The sequence below is a fragment of the Erpetoichthys calabaricus genome, chromosome 7 (assembly GCF_900747795.2).
Source record: "Erpetoichthys calabaricus chromosome 7, fErpCal1.3, whole genome shotgun sequence".
In the NCBI taxonomy this organism is placed as follows: domain Eukaryota; kingdom Metazoa; phylum Chordata; class Cladistia; order Polypteriformes; family Polypteridae; genus Erpetoichthys; species Erpetoichthys calabaricus.
Genome location: NC_041400.2, coordinates 46,938,505 through 46,954,352, shown reverse-complemented (window position 1 = coordinate 46,954,352; position 15,848 = coordinate 46,938,505). Strand labels below are relative to the sequence as shown.

The 15,848-nt window shown below is 38.7% G+C and overlaps 1 protein-coding gene across 1 annotated transcript in view; it reads right to left on the bottom strand.

The window, feature by feature from the left end:
- Positions 1-15,848, bottom strand: part of LOC114654317 (sushi, von Willebrand factor type A, EGF and pentraxin domain-containing protein 1) — a 328,570-nt gene that overhangs the window by 97,588 nt on the left and 215,134 nt on the right. Inside the window, 3 exon segments of the mRNA XM_028804783.2 lie at positions 7,066-7,185; positions 8,708-8,881; positions 13,936-14,106. Coding sequence (XP_028660616.2) covers positions 7,066-7,185; positions 8,708-8,881; positions 13,936-14,106 — 465 coding nt within the window.

Genomic DNA, 15,848 nt, shown 5'->3' with positions numbered 1-15,848 from the left:
GAAGATGCTAGTTGTAGTGATGGATTCTTATTTTGTAGCTACAGAGTTTGTAGCCAATGAGCAACTGACATGGAAGTGTAATGCATAGCATGGCCACAAATGGTGAAGAATAAAAGCTGCTGCAAGAAAAGAAGGAAAGTGATCGTTTTGCACTGTGCAATTGGAGAAGAGGACCATTGAACTTTGGAGCCAGCACATATGTCAGATCATTCAAATTGAGAATAAAGATTGGCATAGACGTCTTGGTATTTGGAAATAAGTGTTTATTTCTTTTTTTAATTAATTTTATTTTTTTAACATAGTATACAATCTAAACCTAACAAAACAAGAATTCAACCCCAACCCAAGAAAAAGAGGCCGGGAGGAGAGCCACAAGAAGAAACAACCCCACCTTTCCCCCCATATGAATGCTTAGTCTGAACTTTTTAATTAAGTCTTGCCATATTTTAAAAACGTTTTAGACAGATCCTCTAAGTGTGAATTTGTTTTTTTTCAAATGTCAAATAACATAGAATGTTACTTACACCCCTGAGTTGAAAAAGGTGGACTGGGACTCTTCCAGTTAAGCATCACTACATTCTAATGGTGTGGTATAAGTTATGACCAAAAATGTGTCCTTATCCAGTTTAAGCCCATCTGGGAGTACATCATACTGCATATAGCTGTTAATGGGTTAGAAGTGATTGTGACACCAAGGCTGTCTGATAAATATTTAAAGATTTTTCTCCAAAACGAAGTTAATTTGGTGCATTTCCAAAACATATAGCCTAGTGATGCTGGAACTAGATGGCAGTAATCGCAATTTGGATCCTGCCCTGGGAACATTTTGGACAATTTAAATGAGATAAGTGTGATTGATTGCCTTCTGGTAGATAAATGGGTGGGAGGTGTGGAAAATTAGGGTAAGGTTTCTTTAAACAAAATTTAAAATTTGAAAATAGTGGGAAAATTGTGTTGCTGAAAAGTTGCATCTAAAGCGTAATTGTTCATAATATAAAAATACGTTATTTATATACAGTTCTCCAAGTGTCATAATCCAGAGCATTTTCCATAGATTAAATACTGAGTAGGTTTGAGAAGGTTGAAAAAGGGGATTACCGTGTACGCTCTTATAAATAATAGTTCTTTAATGGCATTTTATGGTTCTTTACTGGGTTGTGTGGTTCCTCCTAGAACCACATCTTGACAAAGCACCATTTCATACTGGGAAAAGTTATTTGCTTATGAAGATTTTTTATGCTTTGAAAAACTTCCTAATATATAGAAATCTTTAATGTATGGTAGGCTACCTAGCAGGATACTAACAGATTTAGCAAACCTGAACTTAGTCTGTGTTACTGTATGCAGCAAGAGTCCTTTTAAAATCATGAGCCATTAGTATTTCACAAATCTATTATTAATACCAACACAGGGCACAAGGCAGGAACCAATCGTGGGCAGGGTGCCAACCCACCGCAGGACACACACAAACACACCCACACACCAGGGCCAATTTAGAATCGCCAATCCACCTAACCTGCTATTATTAAATCTATTATTATTATCTACTATTATGGCAACCTCTAACGGGAGCAGCCGAAGAAGAAGAAGATGATCATATATTCATCGTTATTTACTGTTTGGAGCCTGCTACAGTTCTAACGGTTCATTCTGGAGCCTTCAAGTGGATGTGTCTTTTAAGAACCAAACATTTTTCCCCTATGGCATCGCTTTGAAGAGCTGCTCTGGAACCTTAATTTTTAAGACTGTAGAGGAGCAACAGATAAAAGTTGGAAGGATGTTCATGTTTGAAGTGTTCTGCTTGAAGCGCATCCAGCATTAGTTTCATATTATAAGTGATTGGTGGATGACTGGATTATTAGTATGTTGATGAAAATTAGTATTTACTAGAGCACAAAGCAGGGTATATAAAGAAAAAATACAGCAAGACTGGAATTTCTGTTGCAGACCAGGCTGGTGTAAATTCATTCACCACTGCCAAATCCCAGGTGTTTATAGTGTTTATATTCCTATCCCCTGTAATAAAATTGCAAGTTAGGTAATACCATGCCACCTTCTGCTTTAGGTCTTTGTAGAGTCACCTTTTGAATGCATGGACGCCCTGAATGCCAGTTAAATGAGGTTATAATTGAGTGTAGTTTCTAAAAGAATGATTTGCTAATGTATATAGGGATGCTCTGAAATACAAATAGAACCTTAGGAAGAATGTTCATCTTAATGGTACTGATTCTCCTTGCTAAGGTGAGCGTAGACCAACTGTTAATGTCTTGATTGATTTTTTCCATACTCTTACAAAAAATGTGTTGAAAACAATCTTATATTTACATGTGTTGTTTATCCTTAGATATTTAAAATGTTTTGACAGAATGAATGGATAGAAATCCAGTGCAGTATGGTGTGCTAGAGAGTTCACTGGAAAAAGCACACTTTTATTCAAATTAACTTTGAGCCCAGATCCACCCACTTTCCAACCCGCTGAATCCGAACACAGGGTCACGGGGGTCTGCTGGAGCCAATCCCAGCCAACACAGGGCACAAGGCAGGAACCAATCCCGGGCAGGGTGCCAACCCACCGCAGGACACACACAAACACACCCACACACCAAGCACACACTAGGGCCAATTTAGAATCGCCAATCCACCTAACCAGCATGTCTTTGGACTGTGGGAGGAAACCGGAGCGCCCAGAGGAAACCCACGCAGACACTGGGAGAACATGCAAACTCCACGCAGGGAGGACCCGGGAAGTGAACCCAGGTCCCCAGGTCTTTGAGCCCAGATGTCTTTTGAAATTCTGCTAATGTGTTATGGCCTAATGGTAAGAAGATATTTGTGTGTCTGATATATAACGTACCAAATTATCTGTTTATATTGATATTTTCTTCTTGAGTCCTTTTTTGGCAATCTCCTTTATGTGAGACATATTTGAAACATGAATAACCAGTGGCTCAATGGCTATTGAGAAAAGAAATAGTGATAGAAGGCTCTGTTACTGAGTACCACATTATAGTTTGAAGAAGTCAGAGTGTGTGTTGTTAAAACAAACTGAGGCTTCAAGACTGCAATTTTATCTATGTGGAAATATTTGTTCCAAACCTGAATTTGTGCAATGTAGTGAATTGATTGTCCTAATTCAATTCTATCAAAGGATTTTCTTGCACCCAAAGATAATTCAATTTCTGGTAAGTGAGATTTTGTGGGTGAGCATATAACATGATACTCCAGTTATGACATGAATGTGTAGGGCATAATGATTGGAGCTCCAAGATAAGAGGAGCGTGATCGAAGATAACAATAGCTTACAAGATTTGACTGTGAGCAGTAAATTATTATTGATGAAGAAATAATAAATTCTCAAGTAGCTATGAAGTACTGGGGAGAAGTAGGAATATTTTCTTGAATTTGGATATAAGAAGCTCCATGGGTCCGATAAATTATGACCCATTACAAACTGTGTCTTTATGGTTTTAGAGGTTATTGTCACCGTACCTGAAGATCTATCCAGATCTGGATATAAAACGTAATTAAAAACTCTATTATAATTTTATGAGTGCTCATACTGGAGACAGATTCAAATATGTTTTGGATAAAATCACTATCATTAACATTAGGTACATATATATTTGTCAAAATTACTTTAGAATTGAATACTTTACCCTTCAGGGTTGGATACTATGTCTAATGTTACAAATGGGATTACCTTATGTATACAAATTCACACACCTCTGGTTTTTGTTTTAGAGCAAGAATGAAAAATTTCGCCAATCCATTCTCTTTGCAGTTGAAACGGGTCCTGTAAATGCCTCCTGTAAAAATACTATCTTAGCCATTAAGTTTTTGAGGTATGAGAATTGTTACCCATTCCAGTTTATAAAATTCAATGGTTAGTCAGAGAAATACTGCTTCTGAACATCTGGGAACAGTTTGTCATCTTAAATAAAAATAGTATGTTATTTCCTAATTTAGCTTTAACACTGATTTCATATTATTATTGCTGACTACTAAAGAGCTTGCTGGTAAGTGCTTATTCCAACACTGCAGAAATTCACGTTGATTGGCTGTTTAAATAAAGTAATCTTGTGATACTTTTGTGCTGTAGGAAGTCTTAGAACTGTATTGAAAAGTTTTAAAGGAATCCTTCACTCCATACGATTCCTAGTACTATAGTTGGCCAAACATTGAGCTAATGAACTTAGTAACTGCAGTCATTAAATTAGAAAAAGATGCTAAGACTTGCACTGAGTGTGACGTGGATGGATAGGATTAGAAATGAGTACATTAGAGGGTCAGCTCAAGTTGGACAGTTGGGAGACAAAGTCAGAGAGGCGAGATTGCGTTGGTTTGGACATGTGTAGAGGAGAGATGCTGGGTATATTGGGAGAAGGATGCTAAGGAAAGAGCTGCCAGGGAAGAGGAAAAGAGGAAGGCCTAAGAGAAGGTTTATGGATGTGGTGAGAGAGGACATGCAGGTGATGAGTGTAACAGAGCAAGATGCAAAGGACAGAAAGATATGGAAGAAGATGATCCGCTGTGGCAACCCCAAACGGGAACAGCCGAAAGAAGAAGGAAGTCATTAAATTAGACATTTCTCTGACTAAAAATCAGGTTGAGTTGTGTAGTGAGAAGGCTAGTACAAGTATTAGTGAGCTGTTGCAGGCCTACAGAGGTTTTCTAGCCATCTCAGCGCAGTATGAATGTTAACCTTCAAGAATCCTGGCGAGATGGTGTTAAAGAAACACACTAAGATACAAACTATTGCAATTGAGTATATTGCTCTCCTCTGAGAGTAATTTGATCAAATACACTCTCCCACGAAAGGCCACAGGCAGCTCACTGCTTGCAGGCATAAAACAAACATTTCTGTATTTCAGCTGAGGTAGACCACGTCATGGTATTAATTCCCACGTCATTCTTTACATTTCTACATTATCAGCAGGGCCCATTTAAAAGAAAACAAAGAAAGCAATGCATAACCTTATCTCTCAAATCATTTATACTGATTATGTTCAAGAAATGTACATATCAAGTCTATGTGGCAAAAAACACTGACATTTAAATAAAAGATGAACAGTTAGGGGTTATTGAAGAAAGCCATAATCCCTGGTCCAACCACATTTTGTCAGTGCACACACCAAGTTGAACGGTTCTACAAGATCACTATGTCTTTCAGTTACATGCCTGCTCTACAGAAAGGATTAATTAACTTTTGAGAAAATAGGTGATATCAGTTTTATAATCATCCATCCATCCATCCATTTTCCAACCCGCTGAATCCGAACACAGGGTCACGGGGGTCTGCTGGAGCCAATCCCAGCCAACACAGGGCACAAGGCAGGAACCAATCCTGGGCAGGGTGCCAACCCACCGCAGAGTTTTATAATCAAGACTGATGAAACCAAAGATTTTCACAAATACATGAGATGGATATGTAATCTAAACTAAATATAGTACTCTCTCTGTAGTATTTTGTCATAGGAATTTTTTTAACATCTAATGTATAGCAAGCCTTCTGTTCCACATATCCAAATAGTATTATTGTCTTTCTGGACAAAGCTGAAGAACAAATATACCACCTAGTGGATATTTTAAATACTGTAAGTTAAAGCATTCTGGCTGGCACATTTATCTCAAAAGGTGGCATAATGGAAACAAAATACCATGTGTATGTCATAGGAAAGGACAATTCCGTGTTTAAAGTACAAAGTGGCATAGACTGGCCCAAGCTTACTAATATAAGACAGTTACAGACTGTGCTTGGTCTTGTAAGTTATTATCAAAGGTTCAAAAGATAGGTTAGAGAACTTGCCCTGTGATAGATCTAATACTGTAAATAACCATGTGCTTGGACATTTGAGAATGCCCTTACCTTTAAAAACACAAATGAAGCCCCCATATGGCTGCATTGTTGGTAACATCTGAATTCATTTTTACAGGTGGGTGCCTGAGACATGACTTGGCACAGTGTTGTCACAGAGTACTTCAGCTGAAAACCATCAGTAAACCATTATGGAACACAAAGCTGTAATGGTGAATAGCCTCATCACTCATCTATTAATACTACCTACTAAGGCAAAACTTTCCACTGGTCACTGACCATGTCCCTTTGCATTAGAAAGCCAGTGCCAGATTGACCTGGTGTTTTTCTATATCATCAGCAATAACATGTCAAAATACTTTACCAAAATGTCTTGTGGCATGTCAAAGCCCAGTGTCTTGCAAAATTCCACAGATTTAGAGGGCCTAATTTAAATTGGTAAATAACTTCACATGTGAGAGGAAATCTTACATTGACATGCCAAAACACAGGCCAAATTCACCACCCAGTGACTGGATGCAGCATATGGACCCATGAGGAAGTAGAACTACCAGCACCACCCATTTCACTGTTATTCTCTACATCCATCCATCCTTCCATTATCCAACCCGCTATATCCTAACTACAGGGTCTGCTGGAGCCAATCCCAGCCAACACAGGGGCACAAGGCAGGAAACAAACCCCGGGCAGGGCACCAGCCCACCGCAGGGCACACACACACCAAGCACACATTGGGAACAATGTAGGATCGCCAATCCACCTAACCTGAATGTCTTTGGACTGTGGAAGGAAACTGGAGCACCCGGAGGAAACCCACGCAGACACGGGGAGAACATGCAAACTCCACGCAGGGAGGACCCGGAAACCGAACCTGGGTCTCCTTACTGCGAGGCAGCAGCGCTACCACTGCGCCACCGTGCCGCCCTTATTCTCCACATAATCCCTATAATAATAATTAGTGAATGTACCATTAATACAGTGTTTTGTTGTTAATTATGTTTTTCAGGGTAGCCCATAGGTGGGTGTAGGTGTCCACTTGGTTCTCTTTTGTATTAAATTTACTGTATTGTTATCACCATGCACAGTACTGAAAACAGAGAAATATAATTTATGCTTATGTATTCAAATTGGTTTAATAAAAGTAATATACAAAGATAAACAGGCATATAATATATAATTGTCCCAAATGATAAGAATATATGACTTTCCTATTTTCACCTAACTGAGGGTAATTACAAATTGTTTCTTACCTGTACAGTTTTTACCATCTCCAGTGTAGGGATGCCTGCAGGTACAAGTATAAGACCCATAAGTGTTGTGACACTCGGAGTGCTTGTCACAATCTGATCCCACCGCACATTCATCTACATCTAGAGGAACAAATCATTATACATATTTTAGTAAAACTTAATAGTGCAGAAATCCATAGGTGCAATGTAAATAATGCTTAAACAAGTAAGATTTTCTTTTTAATTGTTAGGATAATATGAGACGCAACTGAACAAATTAATTCATTTGCACATAAAGGAAAAGAAACAAATTGTTAAAATTATTTTATGACTATCCACCAGTATTTTAACTAATTTCTTCCCATTAGAGAATTTATAAACAGGCTAAGCCTGTCTCAGGCAGGAAGCAGCCATGGATGGGACACCGACTTATCGCTGAGGACACTTAGGCACACACCCCTCAGGATTGGGCTAATTTAGTGTCACTAATCAATGGACTTTAAATTATATAAGAAAAAGAAATCCCTGGAGAAAAGCTCACAAAAACACTGGAAAAATGGGAAAACTCCTCATGGGCTCCAACACAAGTAAAACATGTGATTTATTCCAATAAGTCAACAGAACTTGCAATCAAAACGTCGAGTCCACAAATAAGTAGCATGGTTTCTAAAATTATTATCATTGTTGTTGTAGCAGTCTGCTTGAACTATGTTCTGAGATGGTAGATGACTAACAAACGGTTTATTTTAGTTTATGCTGCATAAGGCAGTGGAGACTAGAAAACATTTGAGATTGAAGCAATTTAAACTGCAGTATATGTGTATTTTTTTGGATTTGTCGTGATATAACAACTCTCTTCTGCAGGTCAAGTATTTACTTGCAATTACAGATACAGATATCTAATTAATGAACTAAAAAACATATATTGCAACTCATGTACTTTCATTAAAATACCACAAACTACTTTATCAAACCCATTGCACAAGTCAGGAAACAAAAATGAAGAGAAACCAAAAGTGTATGTTATATATACTTTGTGTAAGCATTTTGCTTAGGGAACATCTTCAATGCTTCAAAAAGGTAAGCAATACCACCCTGAGCAGACAGGGGGCACTCTCACTAATACCAACTCCTTAGTTCAGACGTTCATCAGCTGGACAACAAATGGCTTCTACTTACACAGTGAAGCTCCGCCTCTTTTGGTTCAGCACTGTAAAAACCTTGAAGCCACCAGGAGCAGGTGTTCAATTAGGACCATTAACTAAGGTGGAAGGATCAATCTCTCACCTTTTTGATTTGACTGGCTGGATGTGAATTGTTTTGCATCTTTTGCACTTTTTTCTCTAAACTGTCATTAAACAGGGTTACCGGCTGATAGCCCAACACTTTATACGTTCCCTGTATCAATTTTTAGATTTATATAATACACAAATACATGTTGATTTGCTCAGCTTACCATTTACCATATAGTAACTTGGACACGTTTAGGGCGTAAGAAGAAGCTGGACTCCATAGAAAACCATATAAGAGCAAAGGAACAACATGTATACTCTACACTGTCAATTCAAATCCTTAGAGCTGTGAAGCAGCAGTGTTACCTATTGCATCCTGTGAAGAAATAAAATAAATTAAATAATTTGAGTAAGTAATTTAAGAACATTACCAAGGCAGGAGGGTGTATTACTGTTCCAGATTCCATTGTCACCACAGACTGCTCTGGAGTCTCCCAAAAGGTAAAATCCCCTGTTACACTGGTAGGTAACCATGCTGCCTGTGTGGAAGCCTTCTGCTTTGTAAGAGCCATTTTTCAAGGAAGGTGGTGGACCACAGGTAACTCCTAGAAAACACAAAAGAAATGTGTATTAGTGTTGGGTTTTGTCACACGTATGCTTGGGGGTCACCTTAATGGCTCTGCTAAGGTAAGCGATACTATTCTGGGATGAGAGGGGGGCACTAACACTTACAATTTCTTCTCTTTTGCCCCCAGCTCTGAGAGGTTGTCCACCTATCCCCACCTACAACTTTCTGTGCAAACCCCACCCTTCTGGTCCTGGTGTTATGAAGTTTTGAACCTTGCCACAGACAGAGATGGGGCTTTTGTTTGTATTAATTCCAAGTTCACACAGAGCACTGTGTTGGGCTACCATGTCATCAAGCACTCGATATTTTCTTTTTGTGCAATTAAACAAGAGTTTCAACCAATTGGCACCCCAACATTCTCCTCGATGATTCTCATGGCCTGTTGCTCGGTTATGTTTTCTGAGTTCAATCTCCTCTGCCAGACATCTTACCATTTATAAAGCACTTCTTAGCTAAAAACAGAATGATATATTTCAACAGCTGCAAGGCTGAAGCACCAACCATAGTACTACTGTCCTGGCTGTTTATAACAAGTTTTTAACAAGTGCAATTCAACTTAAATTAAATGGTGGATATGCAATCAAAAGTCCAATGTGAACACTGTTTGAACTATTGTTTGCATTTACGTTTATACTTGGTTAGCTATTTTATTGACTGCAGTGGGTATTCTGCATATCCAGTGGACCTTTAAATTGTGCTTTTGATGACTGGAAAATGATGAGCTTTTATGGGGAGAAACCAAAAGGATAGTCTTTTCTCAAGTGTGTAAAAATCAAAAGCACTGATCTTCAAATCCAGAATAAAGCCAGAAGTCAAAATCTCTGTTTAGTGCTAGCTTTTTGTTTTATATTATTTTTTTTTCAAGCAAACGTCACACAAACTACAGAGTTTACTTTCATTTTTTACAGGGTAAGTGTGATAGCATCACAGGTCACAATCCACAAGACTAGCAACAAACCATATGGCGAGACCAATGAAACCAACTAACAAAACAATGGTGCCCATAGAAACACAGCTACCAAAATGGTGATGCAATGTCTCATAGACAACAACATAAAAGATACAAATTAAAACTTCTATACTGCCACATTTACAAATGAGACAAAACAGATTAGGACAATGGCAAATGCATTGCTTTGAAGGAATCTGTTTGTGAAAGTGTTCACCTTTTCTCTAACCATTTTGATCTGTCTATAAAAACACAGAGAACAAATACTATAAGCGGCAAAGATTACAGTGTAATGCTAGATAAACACATGGTCAAAAGTTAGGCAAAATCATCTACAGTCTTCTTCTTGCTTCTCTTCATCCTTTCCCACTTCTATGTGGGGCTGAAATGCTCATTCAACCTTCTCCATACAGCTCAGTCACGCACCACCTTTCCAGTCAAACTCTTCTCCTATAAATCTTACTGACTCCCCTGCTGTCTCCTCCCCATCACTCTTTTGCCTGCATATTCTTTGTCTCTCCTCACCACATGTCCATGCCACTTCAACCTACTTTCCTGTGCTTTCTTAGGTATTTCTTCCACTTATGTTGTGCCTCTGATGACCTAATTTCTTATTCTGTCCTCTTTTATAACTCTACACATCCCTCTCAACATTCTCATTTCTGCCACATCCAACTTCTTCTCCTGCGCTCATTATTGCTGGTCTTCTCACCTTACCTTTAACCTTTAACCTTCACCTTAATTCTTCAATCACACAATACTCCTGATAAATTCTTCCAGTTGTTCCATCCACACTGCACTCTGTGGGCTATCTCTGCATCCAATTCAGCCATCTTGGGCTACCACTCATCCTAGATATTTAAACGTATCCACTCTTTTCAATAGCTCTCCCTGCAGGCTGACTTCTGAGTCCTGATCATAATTAAACCTCAAGTATTCTGTCTTCTTCAAATTGTCTTCCAAAACCATTCTCCATTCTTCCAGCTTCCTCCTTTCTGGTGCTACACAACACAATGTCATCAGAAAAAAGCATGCACCAGGGGGACTGATCTTTTATCTTGCGTCAATACATCGATAACCAAATCAAGGACATAAGGGCTTAAAAAAGATCCCTGGTGCAGATCTACTCTAACTGGGATCCTGTCTGCTTCTAATTCAAGTCCTCACTCCCTCATACGTATATATCCTGGACAATCCTTTCTCTTTCATGCACCTCCAGATCTACTGACATTGCACTCTATCATAAGCCTTTTCCAAGCCTTCCTGCTTTCCCTGATGCTGCTCTATAAATGTTGTACATTCACAGTAAAAAGATGCAAAACAAACGTCAAGTGAGTAACAGTTCCTAAGTTGTAATACTGAAGTTCTATATTGTTTTGAGTGTTACAATATTCACTAGAATTTTGTTTAGCTTTGGATTTTTAAAAAGATGTCCACTTTCACATCACATACCAATGCACATTTCACATGTTGCCCTGAAACGATGGCCATATCTCATAGAATTGTAATGGCAAGAGAAAGTGACAGGTGGGTGATTTCTTGCAAGTGTAACATCCATCCATCCATTATCCAACTCGCTATATCCTAACTACATGGTCACGGGGGTCTGCTGGAGCCAATCCCAGCCAACACAGGGTGCAAGGCAGGAAACAAACCCCAGGCAGGGTGCCAGCCCACCTCTGGGCGCGCACTCACACACACACCAAGCACACACTAGGGGCAATTTACAATCGCCAATGCACCTAACCTGCATGTCTTTGGACTGTGGGAGGAAACTGGAGTACCTGGAGGAAACCCAGAGACATGGGGAGAACATGCAAACTCCACGCAGGGAACCCAAGTCTCCTAACTGCGAGGCAGCAGGCAGAATAATCATAAAAAATGTGCATTTTAACAAATTCTAAACAAAATTTTAAAAAAATCATCTGAACATACTGCTAAATATTTAAAGACTGACAGGTGAAACTGCAGTTTAACAGATTGATTTGCAACATTTTGCATTGGAACAGCCTGAAATATTACTGTAAGATTATTTTGGCCTGAACTCAGTGTGCTCTTTAATGTTTTCATTAACAGAAACCATCTGCCACACATCATTGCTGCCAAAACTAAAAAAAGGGGTTCAGAATTTACACAGCAACATTTCACATTTTTCCCATAAATTAAACATCATTTTAAATCATACACCTCTTTAAATGATTAATTTAGTTTTTCATATTTACTCTCATTTTGTTTGTTTGGGTTGTATCTTAAGGCTTCGTCACATTGAGAGTTTGAATATAGTCGGTAGTACCCTCCATTGAAGCTAAGTTGCATAATGTGATGTGCCTAGTGATTCAGACCATCTAGTCTGTGACTTGCTCCCATTAACTCAAACAGGTTTGATTTTCTCTTTAGTTGTAATGGCAAGCTCTGTTTGCATAAGAGTTGGCAATCAATGAATGCTTGTTAAGCAGTACAAATACATATAACGTAGCAATGAGGAATAAGGAACGTGGATCTTGTGGACCTCACAAACAGAAGAGAAACTTGTCTGTCTGATGTCTTATGTTTTACTTTATATGACAAAATAGAAAAGAGAAGAGAGGGCAGAGATTGGAGCTGACCACTCAGTATCTATTATAGCACTGCCTCCATCAGCATGCTATTGGCTATCAGAAAAAGGGGCGAGCAAGGAGCATGACAATGCTGCAAGGCAGGCACTCAGTCTTTATATGTGGCATACCCAACAATTTTCAGTCATTTAATCTAATATGGTCTGGCAACAAGATCAGCAACTTCAGTCCACAAGTCTAACATAACCAACAACTAGAAGTCACATCATGTGTCAATGACTTCAGGAATCAGTCAGTCAGTCATTCTCCAACCTGCTATATCCTAACACAGGGTCATGGGGGTCTGCTGGAGCCAATCCCAGCCAACACAGGGCACAAGGCAGGAACAAATCCTGGGCAGGGCACCAGCCCACCGCAGGACATACACACCCACACCCTAGGGACTAGGGACACTCACACACTAGGGACAATTTAGGATCGTCAATGCACCTGACCTGCATGTCTTTGGACTGTGGGAGGAAACCGGAGCACCCGGAGGAAACCCACGCAGACACGGGGAGAACATGTAAACTCCACGCAGGGAGGACCCGGGAAGCGAACCTGGGTCTCCTAACTGTGAGGCAGCAGGGCAATCATTGTGCCACCGTGCCACCCCTTTAGGAATCATTTTATTCAAATTCATTATAAGCCATTCCTATTGGAGAGTTTAGTCAGTTTGATACTACGATTATACATTGTCGAGCCATCGTATCCTCTTTTCATGTCTTCATTTTAAGCATTGCTTCAGCCTTGGGCAGGGTGTGGACACTATTTACTTTTTGGTATATATTTATTTAAACAAATTTTTTAACTGTTATTACAGAGTTGTTTATTGTCATTGTCACTGTTTCCTTAGGGCTTTAAGAAAGAGTTCATGTGTAGAGTTTACATATGTTCCTCATGTCTGTGTGTGTTTTTCTAGGAATGCTCTGTTTTTCCTTTTCTATTCGAAAGACATGCAGGTTAGGAATACTAACCTGATTCAGGCTTTAGCTGCGCTCCATAAGAATTACAGTTGGGAAAATGAATAATTGAATATACACTACAGAAATGCTGTTTGGCTATTTTACTTTTTTTAACAGATATGTTTACTGATTATTTGTTTTTTTCACTACTTTTCAATAATTATAGTATTTAAAAATATTAATATTAGTTTTCTGTGTTTGTATGTGCTTTTAATATTCATTTTTACTGCATTATCTGAACTCTTACACTGAGCTATCCTATGCTTCTTACTTACCAGTGCTTCACTAACCTGCACTTATATTGAAATACTTTTCACTTAAAGTATTTACATTTATGGCACTACTACAACAAAACATAAACATTTTTGATATGTATATACATTTTTAATGAAATAGTAATTCAACTCCCAGCCCAAACTTTATTTTTTCTTAAAGCATATTTTTTCATATAAATGTAATTTTTTTGATCCATGAATTGTAAAACTGCACACCAAAGCCCACCATCATTTCTCACATCTCTTACGTTCACAAGTTGGGAGAGGTTGGTTCCATTGTCCCAGGTTAAGACACTGTTGTGTTTCATTTCCCTGCAAGTAATAACCAGGATTGCAGGAGAGCTTCACTTGGGACCCCGGTGCCACACTTCTACTCGATGTTTGCAAATGAGGGATCAGAGTTTGTAAATCAGGACAATCTGTGAAAAAATACATTAACCAGATTATGGGCTCAGTCGCTTCAATGGCATGAAGATAAAGCTTCATTTCATATTTGTACTTTATAATGTAATTAAAGGATCTACTAATATGAACGTATTTGTAAAAATATTACTAATGACTTGGACCATACAAAGTAGGAGCATTTCATTCAAGTTGTGGATTTTATGTGAATGCTAAGGATCTCTGGTAAATGTCTGATGGATGACAGATGACATGCTACATTAAAATTATATTAAGCATATCATACAAGAGAAGAAGCTTTCATTTTAATGTTTTGCTTTGCAAAGAGATTGTCTAAGAAAGTTTTCTGGACAAGAAATCTTTGAAAACACAGCAATATAGCAAAATGATTTTATAAATTCACCTATTTGAACAGTTTCAAAGTATATCAATGTGTGAACTTGTGTTTTGATAATAATCTGTTTAAGAAATTAATTTTAGCTTATATAACTTTTATAGTAAACAGAACAATGGCAGATCAAATAGCACTGCTGCCTCACAGCCAGCATGATCTCTGTGCATTAAGGACAGGTGGGACGTAAGTATAACAAGTAGAAATAAGAAATATGTGGTAAACTCACCTTGATAATTTAACATCATTTTTAAAATGTTCATAGCAAATTCCATCCATCCATCCATCCATTATCCAACCCGCTATATCCTAACTACAGGGTCACGGGGGTCTGCTGGTGCCAGTCCCAGCTAACACAGGGCGCAAGGCAGAACAAATCCCCGGGCAGGGCGCCAGCCCACTGCAGGACACACACAAACCAATCATACACTAGGGACAATTTAGGATCGCCAATGCACCTAACCTGCATGTCTTTGGACTGTGGGAGGTAACCGGAGTACCAGCAAACTCAACATACTTAATCATTATCAAAATTCTCCAATTTTCTATGATTGGCTCAGCGTAATTTCTTATCTTGAAAAATATTACTCTTTGGAGTATGTACCTGGAGCTGCTTGCTTTTTTCTAGGCTGTTTTGAGATTCAGCACCTGATATTGCTCTGGCTTTGTTCACAGTTTAAATATGTCAATCTCCGGGTGACCTCTGCTGACAATTTTGTTGAACCCAGAGTTGAGCCTCAGCATTTTGATGGAACACAACTGTTTTCACATTATTTACACAGAAGGATCAGTTTGGAATTTGCCTATGATCTTTCAAGTGAAGAAATTAACTGTTAGTGCTTACCAAAGCATTACATGGAAGTATTACTTTTGTAAAGTATTGCTTCTTTTGACTGAAAATTATTTTTGAAGAAGACATCTGTTGAAAGTTAGAATGAATAAAGGCAGGATTTATTGTGCATGACAGATATTGATTGGTTAAGTCGATGTAATCTTTCTTCTAGTTCCTTAAGCTGATTTCAGTCTTATACTGTACTATATATGACAGGAAAAAATATTCTTTGTAAGTGGTTTTGATTGTACATCATTGTACATACTGAGGACGCTGCTGCTGCTGCTCTTCATGCTACCCTGTCCTATTTGGAGCATCAGAGGAGCTACGCACGTCTCCTCTTTATTGATTTTAGCTCCTCTTTTAACACCATCCTCCCTCACAGATTGGAGTGCAAGCTGCTAGCCCTGGGACTCCCGTATTCCACCTGTATATGGATTAAAGACTTCCTGACAGACCGCACACAAAGGGTTAGGGTGAGCCCTCACATCTCCTCAGCCATCAGCATCAGCACTGGCTCTCCTCAGGGGTGTGTA